The 16,574-nt window shown below is 40.4% G+C and overlaps 1 protein-coding gene and 1 pseudogene across 1 annotated transcript; both read right to left on the bottom strand.

The window, feature by feature from the left end:
- Positions 1 to 388: 388 nt before the first annotated feature.
- GLOD5 (glyoxalase domain containing 5) lies at positions 389 to 16,240 on the bottom strand (the record flags this gene model as incomplete). Its single annotated transcript, XM_075538897.1, has 4 exons — positions 389 to 679; positions 3,933 to 4,088; positions 11,171 to 11,308; positions 16,121 to 16,240. Coding segments are annotated over 4 exons (540 nt in total), but the record flags the coding sequence as incomplete, so codon positions are not given.
- Positions 10,118 to 10,235, bottom strand: LOC142435498 (small nucleolar RNA SNORA76; annotated as a pseudogene).
- Positions 16,241 to 16,574: the final 334 nt, after the last annotated feature.

Raw genomic sequence — 16,574 nt, 5'->3', positions numbered from 1 at the left:
CTAACAGATAGATGGAATGAGACCAGAGAAAGCTCTCTAGGAGGAGTTAATAAATGTCATTTGGGCTGCTCCTTGAGAGTCTGAAGTAAATTATAGAGATATTGGGGTTCAGTGAGGTTTGTGAGGTGACAGAAACACACCTGAAAAAGTAGGACAAGTTTGGAAAGGATGACAAAATGTGGGTTCACTGACATGAATAAGTCAGGGGCTTTGAATTCCAAGGGGATGACCCTGGATTTGGCCCTCAGAGCCATCACACCCTTATTACTTACCCCCAAACATTTCAGAGACCTTGTAACCTTGAACAAAGACTCACATATAGCTCAGAAACTGTAAGAAGAGCTCCTTTATTGAGAAGTTATTAATTTATTGTGGAACATATGGGAGATATTCAGGAGATTTGGCTTCAGATCTATCTCAGGACCCCTCCAGCAGGAGGTGTGACGTATTTAAATTCTCCATCTCTGGCGGTCTCTGAGGGTGGGAAAGGGCTTGTGAGAAGGAAGGGAGAGGTTGGAACATGGGGAACAGAATGGAGTGGAGTCAGTCTCCATCATGAGGAGCTGTAGTTGGACACCTCAATCAGGTTTCTGTCAGGGTCTCGGAAATAGATGGACATAATGGGCCCTTTTGCCCCTGTTCTTGGCACTGGGCCTTCCTCGATGGGGACATCACAAGCCTGAAACAAGAGGGGAAAACCAAAGTCATCTATCGTAGTTCCTGTGTGAAACCAAAATTTAAAGATCCTTTAAGACTCCGTATCTTTCTGACCTTAACACCTACCACCGTCCCCTCCTTCCTTTGGCTAGAATTCTCCTTAAAAGGAAGGATGGTCTCACATACATTGGGCACATGACCAGGAGGGACTGATCCCTGGTGCTTCACCATGCTTGGTGAAGTAGAGGGGTAGTGAAAAATAGGAAGACCCTCAATCAAGTGGACTGACAGTGACTGCAGCAATGGGCTCAAACATAGCAACAATGATGAGGATGGTACAGGAATGGGCAGGGGTTTGTTCGCTGTGAGTCCGAGACAACTCAACGGCACCTAACATCAACAACACTATCGAATAAATGGCAGAGCCAAAATTCAAATCCAGGCAGTTTGGCGCAAAGTATTTTCTCTTAGCCCCTATGCTTTATCTATCTTAATTCCAAACCACTTTATTCACTGGTACTTTCCAACGGAGTCTTAGTTGCCTGTGCAGAATATATTCTTGACCTCATTCTGTGTTCCCCAAAAGAAACCAATACCCCATTTGGATGAACTCAAATGTTACAAGTGTACCAAATCACAGCAAATCTTTAGTCTTTCTGATTACTAGGACACCAAGGAGAAAGTTTCAGGTGGCTGCTGTCGCAACTTCAGTCCCTTCTTGTTATGCGCCATCAAGTCAGGAGGGCTCATACTGACCCTCTGCAGCCTAGGAAACTCTGGGGCAGTTCTTCTTTGTTCTACAAGGTCTCTAGGAGTCACAATAAGCACCCCCTTAGCCATTGCTATTGGTCAATTCCAACTTAAAAAGACCTGATCAGACAGAGGAGAATTACCCCATACACTTTTGTGGAAGAAAACGGCCACATCTTTCTCCAGTGGAATGGCTGGTGGTTCCAACGGGAGGGCTGGTTAGCAGACAAGTGCTTTAACCACTGCACCACCAGAGGTGCTCTGGCACATCCTCAATACAATTGACCTTTGAACAACATGGGGGTGCTGACTCTCCACATAGTGGAAAGTTTGTGTATGACCCATGACACCCCCCCAAATTCAACAAATAACCCATTATTGACCAATACAGTCACATAAACAGTTGCTTAACATATATGTGGTATCTAGATGGATTGTACACTGCACCCGTATAAAATTACCTTTTCAATATAAAATACAAATGCCCTTTCACAAAAAGGGCAAGGTTTTCATGCTGTCATGCTGCAACAAGGGCTTCTTGAATCTCCGTTTTTGTCTGTCCAGTGGTCCTTAGGCTGGATTCATTTATCTTGAAATGGTAGGCGACTGCAGCAGCAGAACTCAATCTACAGTCCCCCAAACTCTGCTGTCGAGCTGATTTTGGCTCATAGCAACTCTATAGGACAGGTAGAACTGTTTCTGTAGGTTTCCAAGACTATAACTCTTTATGGGAGTAGAAAGCCTCATCTTTCTCCCTCAAAGCAGCTGGTTGGTTTCAATCTACTGACCTTGTGTTTACCAGCCAATGTGTAACCACTGCACCACCAGGGCTCCTAGACTCTACAGTGCATATTAAGGAGCTCAACTTTTTCTTATCACAGCCTAGATTTTCTCTGTTTTGGGAGTATGTTCAGCAACACTAGGGGCCATAAACCATCTTTACAGCAAAATGCAATTTACTAGAGAGATGAACTTCTCACAAGAAGTTGTGGTTTTAAACCTGTATGTACATGGACCTGTACAGTTTTGACCTATGTTGTTTGAGGGTCAAGTGTACTTGCACATCTATCTCCCTTGGTAGTGTGAAGCCCAGAGAGTCCAAAAATGAAGTGGCTAGAATCTAATGACATTGCTGTTTTTGTTTTTCCTCTGAGGCCGACTTCAAGGTCTGAAGTTCTGTACGAAATATGAGCTGTGACTCACTAGGAAATGACATCACATGGTGCTCAGACACAAACATGAAATAGCAAGTCTCCCCTGGGTACTAATAAGGCTCTAACACTCGATGCCTTTTTTTTTAACATTGTTAGATTTTTATAGATTTTTTAAAAATAGTTGTCTTTCTTTTACAAGATACACTGGTTTTTCATTTATTGATTGAACATATTCTTTTTAGACAAATTATTTATGTGGAAAGAATTTAAATGTTTTTTTTCAAGAAATGTAAATTTTCCTTTTAAAATACATTTGATTACATGAAAAATGATATTCATAAACATGACAAGTACATAATTATGTACAGGCATTATCTTTTTTTCTGTTTTTTTAATCATTTTCTTAGGGGCTCCTACAACTCTTATCACAATTCATACATACATCAATCGTGTAAAGCACATTTGTACATTCATTGCCCTCATCATTCTGAAAACATCCACTCTCCACCTGGCATCAGCCCCTGGCATCAGCTCCTCATTTTTTCCCCTCCTTCCCTGCTCCCCCCTCCCTCATGAACCCTTGATAATTTAAAAAGTATTATTTTGTCATATCTTGCACTGTCCGACGTCTCCTTCACCCACTTTTCTGTTGTCCATCGCCCAGGGAGGAGGTTATATGTAGATCCTTGTAATCGGTTCCCCCATTCCAACCCACCCTCCCTCTACCCTCCCAGTATCGCCACTCACACGGTCCTGAGGGGATCATCTGCCCTGGATTCCCTGTGTTTCCAGTTCTTATCTGTACCAGGGTACATCCTCTGATCTAGCCAGATTTGAAGGTAGAATGGGATCATGATAGTGGTGGGAGGAGGAAGCATTTAGGAACGAGAGGAAAGTTGTATGTTTCATCGTTGGTATACCGCACCCTGACTTACTCATCTCCTCCCCGAGACCCTTCTGTAAGGGGATCTCCAGTGGCTGACAAATGGGCTTTGGGTCTCCACTCTGCACTCCCCACCTCGTTCACAATGATATGATTTTTTGTTCTGATGATGCACAGGCATTATCTTGATGTAGGAAACATGTTAAATCTGAATTTGGAGGAAGACCTTCCTTGACCATGTTTCTGTTCTCACTCCATTTGCAGTCACTGCACTGAAACTCACCACCAGCAGTCGATTCTATGACAGGGTGGAACTGCCCCTGTGGCTTTCCAGGAGTGTAACTCTTTATGGGAGTAGAAAGCCTCATCTTCCTTCCATGGAGCAGCTAGGGATTTTAAACTGCTGATCTTGAGGTTAGCAGCCCAACTACGCTACCAGGGATCTCATCTCCAGTAGCCTTCTCAAATAGAATGAAAGTCTAGCTTACCTTGAGGTGCCAGACCATTTTTTCTAATGGTATATCTGTGATCAGACATATGTCCAGAGAGCCAGGAACTGGATGAGCAGCTTTGGGCTCAAATTCCTTTCCCATCTCATGAAGGTTAAATTTCTGGTGTCCAAAACACAATGCTTTTCGGTTTCCCTATTTAGAGAGAGAGAACAACCTAAAACTCAGTCCCCAAGATGAGTGTGAGCTAAAGACCCCTACCTATCCCAACAAGGTTAACAACAGCAGCAACAAAATGGAACAGGGTTTTAATGAAAAACAAAAGCCTCTTGCCCCACCAAAATCTCACTCCCCAGAGACAAACTACTTTTTAACTTTATAGATAAATAGATAATGAGGGCAAATCAAAAAGTATTGCTACAAACCCACAGACACCTGTATTAAATGACAATTAAAAACTGTGAAGCTAGTGTTTCTTGACAGATCCTCTACCCAGGACTACACATTTCTGAAGGCAGTATTTCTATCTTATCCTTCCCCCCAAATTCTGTACCCAACTTACAGTATGTCAAAATGGCAGTTTTCACATCTTCAAAGGATGTGTGTGTGTGCGTGCGTGCGTGTGTGTGTGTGTGTGTGTGTTTTAAATGCTCTTTGAGTTTGGAAAACAAAAAAAAGCTAGCTGATCTTCACGCAAAGCTCTTGGCACCCCACCGAGTCAAAAGTTTGCTGAGACCAAGAAGTATGCTGACAATTGAAACATGAGATTCCCAACTTCAGCTGTGATCATGTGATGGTGATTCTGGAGTCTTCTTCCACCACTTTCCAGACCTCAGCCTCAGCAGCTGCTGCATTTGTTGAGCTTGACTGTTATCCCTCTCTTGGCTCATTTCACCATCTCCCCCACTTTACTTAAGACACTTGATCCACCTAAAAACTTTTTTGGGGGGTGGTGGCTGCAGTATTTTCATAAACTTGTTGCATATCTTCAATGACTTGGGAAAATGTCTACTTAAGTTTTGTTAAATTTTGATGTTAACCTTGTCCTCAAAATCAGTTCTTTTCTTTCTGTCAGGATTGTGTTTGAAAACCTTTTCCCCCGCCACCATGATGCAAAAAGGTATCTTTTTTTTCCTGCTGAAGACACCTAAGAAGACTAAGCCTAGTGAGAAGTTGTATGTACTGGACTATTCTAAACAAAACATATTTAAACATGTCCCTATGATCAGAGGATGCCTGAAGACCTGACCTAGAACATATATACTGAGATAGATAGATAGATAGATAGATAGATAGATAGATAGATAGATAGATGCTGACTTAGTAGTGTAGTGGGTTACATGTTGGGCTGCTAACTGCAAGACTTTCAGTTCAAATCCAACCAGGTGCTCCACCAGAAAAAGATGAAACTGTCTGCTTCCATAAAGACTCACAGTCTCAGAAATTTTTAATAGCAGTTATATTTTGTCCTATAGGGTTGCCATGCGGCTAAATTGCCTCTATGGCAATGATAATATGTATAATAATATAAACATACATACACACACATACATTAAAAGAGTTCAAAAATTCATGGAAAAACAGAATTAAAGGATAATGAAGCCGCCCCCCCACACACAAACATATTCTGGAAATAGTTTCTATCTTTCCAAATAAAATGTCTAATGTTTATATCACTTGTGGCACGATAGCCTTTTGCCTATCCAACATATACTTTCTTACAACCTGTTGTCATTGGGTTCATTACTCATAGTGATCCTATAAGAAAAGGATTTGCAAGGCTGTATATAGTGACTGCTACATCTTTCTCCGGAAGAGTGGCTGGTGCCACCAGAACTTATTCTTTTTTGCTTTTTATAAATGGCACCCAAATTTTAGCAGTGTCGACTGTGTACCTAGCTTTTGCAAACTACATTTCCAAGCATTCCTTATACAAAGCCCATATAAGATGGACAGGGCAATGAACTTTAAGGGAAAGTTGCTGGTGAGACTTTTGAGAACTTCCCTGCTTCACAGAGAAGATACTTTTGCTCTTTGACTTCCTCCTTTTCAGTTACTGCTCAAGTGAGCCCTGCCTGCCTATCTTTGGAATGATTGTCAAATGAGAGAAAAATACAATCCTCTTATGTGACTCTCTGTTAGTTATCTCTTATATGCCTGTGAACTTGTTGCTATGCCACCATCTGTTTTCTTTCTTTTAATGGTTTTTTTTCCTCTTTTTTTCTTTTAATGGTTTTATTGGCATATAATCCACATATACAATTTAATGCCAGGGGCTTGGGTGGAGAGCAAAAGTTTTGAGAATGATGAGGACAACGAATGTACAAATGTGCGTGACACAATTGATGTATGGATGGATTTTGATAGGAGTTGTATAAGCCCCTAATAAAATGATTTTTAAAAAATGAGTAGCTGATACCAAGGACTCAAGTAGAAAGCAAATGTTTTGAGAATGATGATGGCAACAAATGTACAAATGTGCTTAATACATGGATGTATATGTAGATTGTGATAAGAGTTGTACGAGCCCCCAATAAAATGATTGAAAAAAAGAGAGTTGTATAATCATCATCACAATCCATTTCAAAACGTTTCCTTCTTTTGCCTACTTGTTAGTTCCTCATTTTCCCCAACCTCCCCTGCCATGCATCTAGGTAATTATAATCCAGTTATTGTCTCTATAGATTTACCTATCCTGTATTTCATATACAAAAATATCATACAAAAGAAAAATAAGAAATCAACAAAAAACCCCAACAAAACAAAAACTGAAATACCTTTAACTCACTGCCATCAAATCAATTCTGACTCACAATGACCCTATAAGACAGGATAGAACAGCCCCCCGGTGAGTTTACAAGTCTAACTCTTTACAGGAGTAGAAAGTTTTGTCTTTCTCCCGAGGAGTGTCTGGTGGTTTCGAACTGCTGATCTGAGGATAGAAGCCCAACATGTAACCAATATGCCACTAGGACTCTGAAACACCTTTAAAATGGGTCAAAAGGGAAATCAAATGAAAAGGTGTTATATTTTAACCTAACTACATCTGCCTTAATCAATTTTATCATATCCCTTGGGTCCCTTGGTGGTGGGAAGGACTACCATGTTCTGCTGCTGATGAGTTCACCTAGACGTGCATTGGAAGAAAGGCCTGGCAATTAAATTCTAAAAAAATCAGCCACTGACAATCCTATGGTGCACAGTTCTACTCTGACACACATGAGTGGGGACTAACTGGATGGTAACGGGATTTTTCTCTTTTTGTTATCTCCCTGCTGTGAGAAATGAGAAGTTAGCTCAGCCACACTTCTGTCCCTTCAGATAGAATTCTATCATCGTTTTTGGTTCCTTGGTGGTTTTTAAATAGCCACTTGGATCTTTATTTTCTAATGGATCAACTCCAGATCCTATCTCTCACTAACCTTTCTATCTTTCTCTTCATGTTCCTTCCGGTTTCCCGTCTCTCTCAACTCCTGTCATTTATTTTATAATGTTCAGAGTTCCTTCTTTTATATCACCATGACTGAGTCCCCATCCATTCAGTCTGAAAATTGCTTTATTTCACTGTTACACTTGAATTCTAGTTTGGTTAGGTATAGAATTCTAGTTGGTTTTTAAATTTTTATTTTGCTGTTGCTGTTGAGACTGCACATAACAAAATAGACTAATTCGACCATCGCTACGTGTACAGCTCAGTGACACTGATTGCACTCTTCAAGTTGCTCCATTGGTCCCATCTCTCGAGTTATCCCCCTGCGCCATTAACATAAACTCATTGCTCCATAAGGCGCTCTATCCAGCTGCTGGTGAAGGCAGTTTATATCACATATTCCATATGATCTTCCTATTCTGACACTCCTTCCTCTTAAAAGCTGCTTGCAAGCTTGTAAGACTCTAGGCACTATGTAGCAAACTAGGTGGTAGACCAGAAGTTTTAACACGTAGTAGGTTAAATAGGATGTCCAGAAAACCATGACTGTAAACCTCCAGACCCAGAAATAAAATCACATGAGAATTTTTTTTGTTTGCAGGCGTCATTTTTAATTCAATCTATCGCACAATTTTTGTCACTTCAACTTTTAACAGGTGTACAACTTATTAATAGCAATTACAATTACAATAGTTAGCTGAAGCTGCAGGTGATTTTTCTAACCCTTTCAACTTGTTGCTTTATTGTCTTCTTGAAACTGGTATTGCTGATGAGAAGTATTATGCCAATCTGATTTTAATTCTTCCATGGATAATACACCCCCCACCTCCTGTAGCTTCCCCACTCCTTGATTTCAAATGTTCTGAAAAACCCCTTCCAATGTGTGAGCGTACATAAAATTGAAGCATCGTATGCCTCGTTATCATTATTAATCTACGTAATTCCCTTCTTGTATAATTTATTCATTTGATCTTCATTCTTCATTCCTGTCTCCACTTTAAGCAAACCAATAGAATGTATTTGATGTGTACCTTTGGTTTCTAAAGTAACTGTGAAATATGTACTATTTTGTGTGTCTGAGTTAAAAATGATATTATTCTGTATACCAAATTGATTCAGTTTCTTGATTTTTCACTCACCATGATATTTTAAGACTAGTTCATGTTGCTGGGTATACACCCAGTCTGATGTTGCATAATACTGTTTTTCTGCAGTGCTCCATGTTAGTTTTATAAGTTTGACCTTTTTTGCCATACCATGGACCTTTACAATCTGAGACATATATTTTCTCAATGTGAACAATTATCAACCATTATTTGCTCAATTGTATTGTATTTATTGTTCAATCTGTCCTTTTAGTCTTTAATTATCTTTGTCTAGAATGCTTCTTTAATTGTTATACTATGTCCATTTTCCATAGGTCTTGAGTTTTATTTTATACTTTTGGGATCTTTATTTTTTGCACCATATTCTGCTAGAGTTTCTTGGCTTACTCTTTCATTTACCTTATATACTCGTGTATAAGCCAAGTTTGTCAGCACATTTTTATGCAGTTTTTGTGGTAAAATTAGGTGCATCAGCTGATATTTGGGTTGGCTTATACTTGAGTATATATGGTAGTTAATTTCCTTTTTCAGCTCTTTAAAAAATTAACATATATATATATATTTTTTCTAAAATCACTATGTGGGAATTTTTTCTTTCTTTTTGTTTTTTTGTGGTCATTTTTCTTTGCTGCTTATTCTGGTTTCTTGGACCAATATCATCTATATTCTTTATTACCACTCCAAGAATAGTAAATGCATGGTTGCATTATAAATCATGATAACTTAAAAAACATTGGAAATTATGTTAATAAGTATACTCTTAATAAAGTCCTACTATAATTATTCTATTAATTCTTCTTAATTATCAAGCCATATTATGAGTTTTATTAACTGTTTCTTCTGATGTAAGTTATTCATTTGTTGAATTATTTTCTGTCTTTCAATAAGTTGATTTTCCTTAACTGTTTGGTTATTCTTGAATATGATATAATCATTGCCCTCGGGATTCCATATTAGACTGTAGGAAGCAAAGAATTAGTGCTATAACATACTATTTTTAATGAGTGCAAGACAGATTGTTTTCCTCATAGACAGGAACACCTTGAAGGCTGATCTAGCTGTACAGCCTGTTTCTCTAAGATGCACTGCCTACCTAGGGCATTCTTTCTCTAGCTAGGGACATCATCTTCTGAAGCAGAATTTTCCTATGCACAGCTGTGTCTCTTCTGTGTCTGTAACTTCCTGTGAGTCATTCTGTTTGATTCCTCCCAGTTTCTGTCCTGAAGTTTATGAGTGTACTATTTCTTTTTAGTCTCCGTATGTATTCAGTGTATTACCCTGAGATTAGGAATTTCATGTTGTTCTTTAACCATAATTAAGTTTTTCCTAGTTTGCCTGTAGGTTGAGTTTTAAAGTTGAAAATTTAAGAAACACTGTTTACATTATACAGATGATGGAAAGATTTTATATACTGCACACTGGCTGTATTTCATTTTGTTACAGATTTTTACGCATGTATTTTAAGAATTATTTTTTAAAAACTTTCTCTATATTTACCACTTTTTAGGTAAATATAGAGAAAGTTTCATGAATTTTCAAAGGTAGTCTTATTCAGTGTCTGGAATTTCTTTTGTCATGGTTTCTTTCTGTTGAGATCTTTTCTTTCCTCTCATCACAAAATGCGGTCCCTGTTCTCTAGATCTCTTTGTGAGCTCTTCTTGGCATTTACTCTTTTTTTTTAAAGGCTGCCATGTTGCTCTTGGTTAAAAGGACCACCACAGAGCCTGTGTGGCCCCAGTTATGCGTGAGCACTTGCTCTGGCACTGCAGCTTAGCCCTGGAGGATCTAGTCATTTTGATACAGCATATTGTCAAGTAATTTTCTTTTTTTTTTGTCAAGTAATTTTGAAAGCAAGTTAGGGAAAGTTTCTGTGTCTTTTTATATCTAAGAATATATACTTCTTTTTTTTTCTAAGAACATATTCTATACTCACCCTGAATTAATAGTTTAGTTAAGCATAGAATTATAGGTTGAAAATGTTCTCCCTCAGAATCTTGAAGGTGTCATTCAATTGTCTCCTGATCTCTTAAGAAATCTGATGTGTACCTGTTTCTTTTTCCCTTGTTACTATTACTGTAACAGTGACTGTTACTTGTTACTGTCACTGTTTCCTTTGAGTTACTGTTTCCCTTGTTACTTACTATTACTGTAACAGTGACTGTTACTTGTTATTGTTTCCCTTGTTACTGTTACTGTAACAGTTGCTGTTACTTGTTACTGTCACTGTTTCCTTTGAGTTACTGTTTCCCTTGAGTTACTTTTCTTTTTAATCTCTCCGGGGGCTTTTAGATCTTTCTTTTTCACTTTGATGTTCTATAATTTCATAAAGTAATATCTAAGTATCAATATAGTGGCTGTTCAGTTAACTCCATTTAAAGACTGGCAAGTTTTCTTGGATTGTTTCTACGTTAATTTCCTCCCCCTTTTTTTTTTGTTCACCCTCTGAAAGTCCGATTATTCAAAGTTTGGAATCTTCTCCATTGATCCTCTTTTATCTTTTCTCTCAGATTTTCTGTGTTTGTGTTTTCAAGGTAGGGTGAGGAGTTGGACCACTAACTGCAAGATTGACTGTTCAAACCCACCAGCCACTGGCTGGGGGAACAATGAAAATATTTACAGTCTCAAAACCTATGCAGGGCTGTATGATTTGGGATTAACTCAGTAGCAGTGGATTGTGTGGGTTTTTGTTATACAATCAAATATTACCCCATTTCCAATTTGGTATTTGGGGAAATGCTTACCTTGAAAGTCACAACCTCCATGCCCAGAATCTTGGAATAAAACATTGTGGTGTCTTCGATACTCTTTACTGTCATCACAATGTGGTCAAGTCTCTGGATAAGACATGGGGGAGGAGTCTGACTGCTGTCTATCCAGGACTAAAAACCCAAACAGAAAAAAAGACATTGTCATTGATCATCATGTTTTCCTTCTCATCTCCCCTTAACCCTATGCTTTCTACTATTTCAAAAGAAAACTCCAGGAGAAAACTTCAGTACACTCTAATTTCTCAAGTATGGATTCCCAAAAAGTCATGTATCTCTACTGGTTTGTTTTCCTATTTCTCCTTTTAAAGGGCAAGGGATAAAGATAAGGCGAGATCAGGACCCACCTCTCCTTCAGATCCCAAACGGAATCCATCTCTTCCCTAAAAAATACCTGCCAAGACACAAAGGAGACCCTAACCCTATGAGTGCAAGGCCTCCATTGCCTTGCTTGACCCAGTCATCCTCCTTAGTATACTCCACAGAAGTCCAGACCAGGACAAGGTATCGCAGGTGAAAGAAATGTTTCTGGGCATTTGCATTTTGATACTCATCTCAACATCCAGTGGGTGTACCTTTCCCTTAGCCTGTTCTCCGGATTCTTTCCCAGATGTTTCTCTTCTATTTTCTGACTTGTGTTTGTTAATAATTGTGTGTTTACATTACATGTGCTATAAAATTCTAAGAGTCCTGTGATCTGGTAGCACAGTCCTTTAGGTAACAGAAAGAAACCAAAGTAACTTTGGTTTTGGTATCCCCTCTGAAAAGTGGGCATCATTTTATACTTGTCTTACAAGATTGTTGTGAATATTTTTTAATGTACATTTTATAGACTCAGAACAATGCCTGATACATAGCAAATGCTATAAAAGTGTTAACTGTGATGATGATGACATTGTCATTTTGTTAAAAACCAGACTCCCTACCCTGACTCCTAACCTCTACAACTTGATCCACCGTTCTTGAACACCAGGCCACGCTACTGTACCGTAAAAGTATGATTCTTGAGCTGATGCCAAGGGCTCAAGAAGAAAGCAAATGTTTTGAGAATGATGAGGGCAATAAGTGTACAAATGTGCTTGACACAATGGATGGATGCATGGAGTGTGATAAAAGTTGTACAAGCCCCCAATAAAATGATTTAAAAACAAGAAAAGAAGAAGTACCAAACCACTACTGCCACCACCCAAAAATAAAACACTGCTATTGAGTTAAAAAAGAAAAGTATAATTCTTGTATGTTTAGCCTCTTGGCCTTTGCATATGTTAATATATATCTCCAAGATTAGGATATAAACTTCAAAAAAGTAAGGATTTATTTCTGTTTTGTTCCCTATTGCATCCAAACATGTTGTAGATGTTCAATCATACTTGTTCAATGAATGAATAGCCGCTGAAACAATTAAACCCAATGTCTGCTCCTAAGTAAAGTCTGATTGTTTTGTTCCATATCACTGTGCTCTATTCAGTTCCATCCAAGCCATTAAATTTTCAATAATACATTTCAGGAAGCCCCAGCTAAAACTATACTGTCTTATTCTGTTTCCAGGAGTGAAGAAGGGCTGAGCAAGACTGCTGCGTTCTGCTCTCCTTGTGGGTGCAGCCGACTCAGAAGCCGTGGGATGAGAAATCGGCTGACATTTGGAGAGCGTTGAAATAAAAATAGCTTATCCTTTGACTATCTGCAGGATCTGTAACAACATCCCTTTCCATTCTTGAGGCTGGTAATTTCCATTTTCTCTTTTAAATTTCTTGAGTGAAAATTGTTAATATTCTTTTTGTCCCATCGAAATATCTTCTTGGTTAGAAGACAGTTATGCTTGTTTTTTGAGTGAGCACCAGCTTGCTAGAGCTAGTTCCGCCATTCACATCTATTCAACCCCCAGAGAGGTCTTTCTAACAAAATTTTTCTCCATGTTCTTAAGTTTTTCAGTGATCTTTTAACACCCATAAGACACTAACCCCTCACATCTTAAGCATGGGAAAAGGGTCTCCGTTTGTCAGGGACTTTCAATTGGCACTGCCAGGGCTGCGTGCAATCTGCAGATACGTTTTGTTTGTCCCAACTTTTGACATTCTTGGTTTTCTTTAGTGTATGTTTGCTTCCTATTTCACCAGTTTCTGATCTTATCTTTCTAAGTTTCCTTCCTTCTACTTTTGTAGGGTTCATGTTGCTGTTCCTTTTCCAGCTTCTGTAGATGAAGCTCGGGTTAGTGACTTTTCGCCTTTCTTCTGTGTCTGCTTGGAGATCTCTGCCCTCAGAGCAAGACATTTTATCCGAGCACCGCTGGTGCCACATTCGCTTCCTCCCAGCCGTTAGTCCCAGCCAGCCAAGATCTCAATTACAAGCTGCAGTGGCTCTTGCAGGCATGGGAGGAAGGCCACTGGGGATTCGGATCCAAGAGTGCATGAGGGATGAGCCAGAGAAGAAGACAGGAGCCTCGTGCAGTCTTTGAGGCGAGGATAGGGAGCCTGACCTAGTCATCATATACCATTTGTCAGAGGGCCCAGGGTACAATGCCCTCCCTCCTTCAGCCTCCTCTATACAGGAAAGGTATCCTATCTTGCTACAAAGTCCTTTTTAAGGTCCCCTTTAGAAGGCCACTAAACCAAACTCATTGCCATCAAGTCAATACTGACTCACAGTGACCCTATAGGACAGGATAGAACTGTCCCTGTGGATTTCCAAGGTTTTAACTCTTTATATATATATATATAGATATAACTCTTTATATATATAAATAAAATGTTATTGGGGGCTCTCATAGCCCTAATAACAATCCATACATCAGTTGTATCAAGCACATTTGTACATGTTACTAACATTTTCAAAACATTTTCTTCCTACTTGAGCCCTTGATATTCCTCTTCCTCCCACCCTCCTATCCTCGCAAACCCTTGATAAATTATAAATTATTATTATGTTCTTATTTTAAACCATTTGCTGTCTCCCTTTACCCATGTTTCTGTTGTTTGTACCCCCCCCCCTGAAGAGGGGGGATTATACGTCGATCATTGCGATCAGTTCCCTCTTTCTCCCCCTTCTCCCCCTACCATCCCCTTCCCTCATGGTTTTGCTACTCCCATTACGGTTCCTGAGGGGTTTATCTGTCCTGGATTCCATGTGTCCAGAGCTTTTATCTGTACCAATGTACATGTTCCAGTCTAGCTGGATTTGTAAGGTAGAACTGGGGTCATTATAGTGGGGGTGGAGTGGGAAGAGGCACTAAAGAACTAGAGGAATGGTGTGTGTTTCATAGGTGCTACACTGCACCCTGGCTGGCTCCTCCCTTCCTTGTAGCCCTTCTGTGAGGGGATGTCCAATTGTCTACAGATGGGCTTTGGGTCTCCACTCCAGTCCCCCTTGTTTGCATCGATATGATTGTTTGTTTTGGATATTCTGATGCCCGATACCTGATCTCGTTGATACCTCATGATCACACAGGCTGGTGTGCTTCGTCCATGTGGGCTTTGTTGCTTCCCTGGTAGATGGCTGCTTGTTTAACTTCAAGCCTTTAAGACCCCAGACACTATATCTTCTAATAGCTGGGCACCATTAGCTTTCTTCACCACCTGTGTTTATGCACCCATTTTGTCTTCAGCAATCATGTCAGGAAGGTGAGCATCACAGAATGCCAGGTTATTAGAACAAAGTGTTCTTACATTGAAGAAGTAATTGAGTAGAGGCTCAAAGTCTGTTTGCTATCTTCATACTTACATAAATGTATAGTACCTCTATCCCTTTTGTTATATATTAATATCTTTACATATAGACATGCCTATATTTATATTATACCTCTATAAATGTCTTTTGCTTCCTAGTTCTTTCCTCTATTTCCTCCTGTCCCACTACAATGTTCGACCTTCATTCAGTTCTCTGTGCTTCCTCTTGGCTACATTGCACTTGATCAAACCCCACCAGGCATTTGACACCCTCCTTTCCATCAGTCTTAGATCCCTTGCTGTTACCTTGCCCCCGAGTTTGTTGGCTCCCTCCTCACTTTCTCCCACCTCCTCCTCTCCCATGTCCCCCAGGAACCATCAGTCCCCTTGTTTTCTCCTCGGGATTGTTTAACCTGCCTGTCTTATATAGATAAAGACAGTGGGGGAAAGGTGTAAATAGTTCCAGGTCTGTCTGATGACCCTTATTAATGTTTTCCAGTCGGGTCTGATGAGGTGCCAAGACCTGTCACCTGAGTCCAAAGTCTATTTTCAGGATTCCTCAGGGACTTTGTTGCTTTGTTCCCCTTGCTGCTCTGCTATGCTCCCTTTGTGTTTCACCCCAGTTTGTGGGGGTCAAACTGGGCACAATTCCCACAGTATGTCTCCAGTACTGTCCCCCGTAGTGCTGTGGGTCAGTGAGGGGATGTCGTGTCTCGTGGTGGGGCCAGGCCTACTATCCTCTCTGTGCAAGGCTGTAACTCTTTCCAGAGGTAGAAAGCCCCGTCTTTTTTCTGTGGAGTGGCTTGTGGTTTCAAACTGCTTCCCTTGCAATTGGCAGCCCAACGCATAACCACTGCGCCACCAGGACTCCCTCAGAGGGTCACAGACCCTGGAATTCTTTGGGTAAACTCGAAGGTCAGCACTGTGGTTCCACATGGCCCCATCACAACAGCCTCAGGAATGCCCTCCATGAACTACTTCTGTGTTGTCCACCTGTCCCAGGCGGAACTTACTTCCCCTAAAACACCCTGAGGGAGCAAGCAGCCCTCAGCCCAGGCTCTTGCCTTAGCACTTGTTTACATCAGAGGGACAAGCAGATCAGACTCAGCCCTCAGGCTGTTGTAGCAGGGCCCTCTGCTGCCCTCTGCTTGTCGTGAGTGAAAGAGAAAGAAAGCTAGAAGGAAAGGGGGTGGGGGGTGAGGTGGGGTGGGATGAATGTCAGCACATCAGAAGGACCCACAGAGGGAAACATTACCAAATTCACCTGTTTCTCCGATGTCCTACCCCACATCCTGGCTGGCAGCCTGGAGGTCACAAGGCACAGTATGAAGTGGACAAAGCTGGAAAATGTTGTCCTTGCCCTGGGGCCTCTAGACAACCCTCTGGGCCCAGTGCCCAGAGATCAAGGGGCAAGAATGGGAGGGCCATGAGCTGAGGCCTGCTATTGGTGGCACTAGTGGGCCGAGTTCTCTATAAAAGCAAAACTAAGGCATGAGGATAAGTCAAAAAGTATCGCTAAACAAACTCTGTTTAAACATGCCTCTGTAATCAGTGAGTGGCTGCAGACAAGTTGTTTCAGTAATACACTTGTCTTGGTCTCATCATTAGTCGTTGGTCTACTAACCACAAGGTCAGCAGTTCAAATCCACCATCTGCTCCACAGGAGAAAGATGAGTTACAGTCTTAATAGCCCTGCTTAGGGTTGCTAACAGTTGGAA

This window comes from Tenrec ecaudatus, chromosome X (assembly GCF_050624435.1).
Source record: "Tenrec ecaudatus isolate mTenEca1 chromosome X, mTenEca1.hap1, whole genome shotgun sequence".
In the NCBI taxonomy this organism is placed as follows: domain Eukaryota; kingdom Metazoa; phylum Chordata; class Mammalia; order Afrosoricida; family Tenrecidae; genus Tenrec; species Tenrec ecaudatus.
Note: the sequence above shows the minus strand (reverse complement) of the source record. Positions and strands in the feature narration are given on the sequence as shown.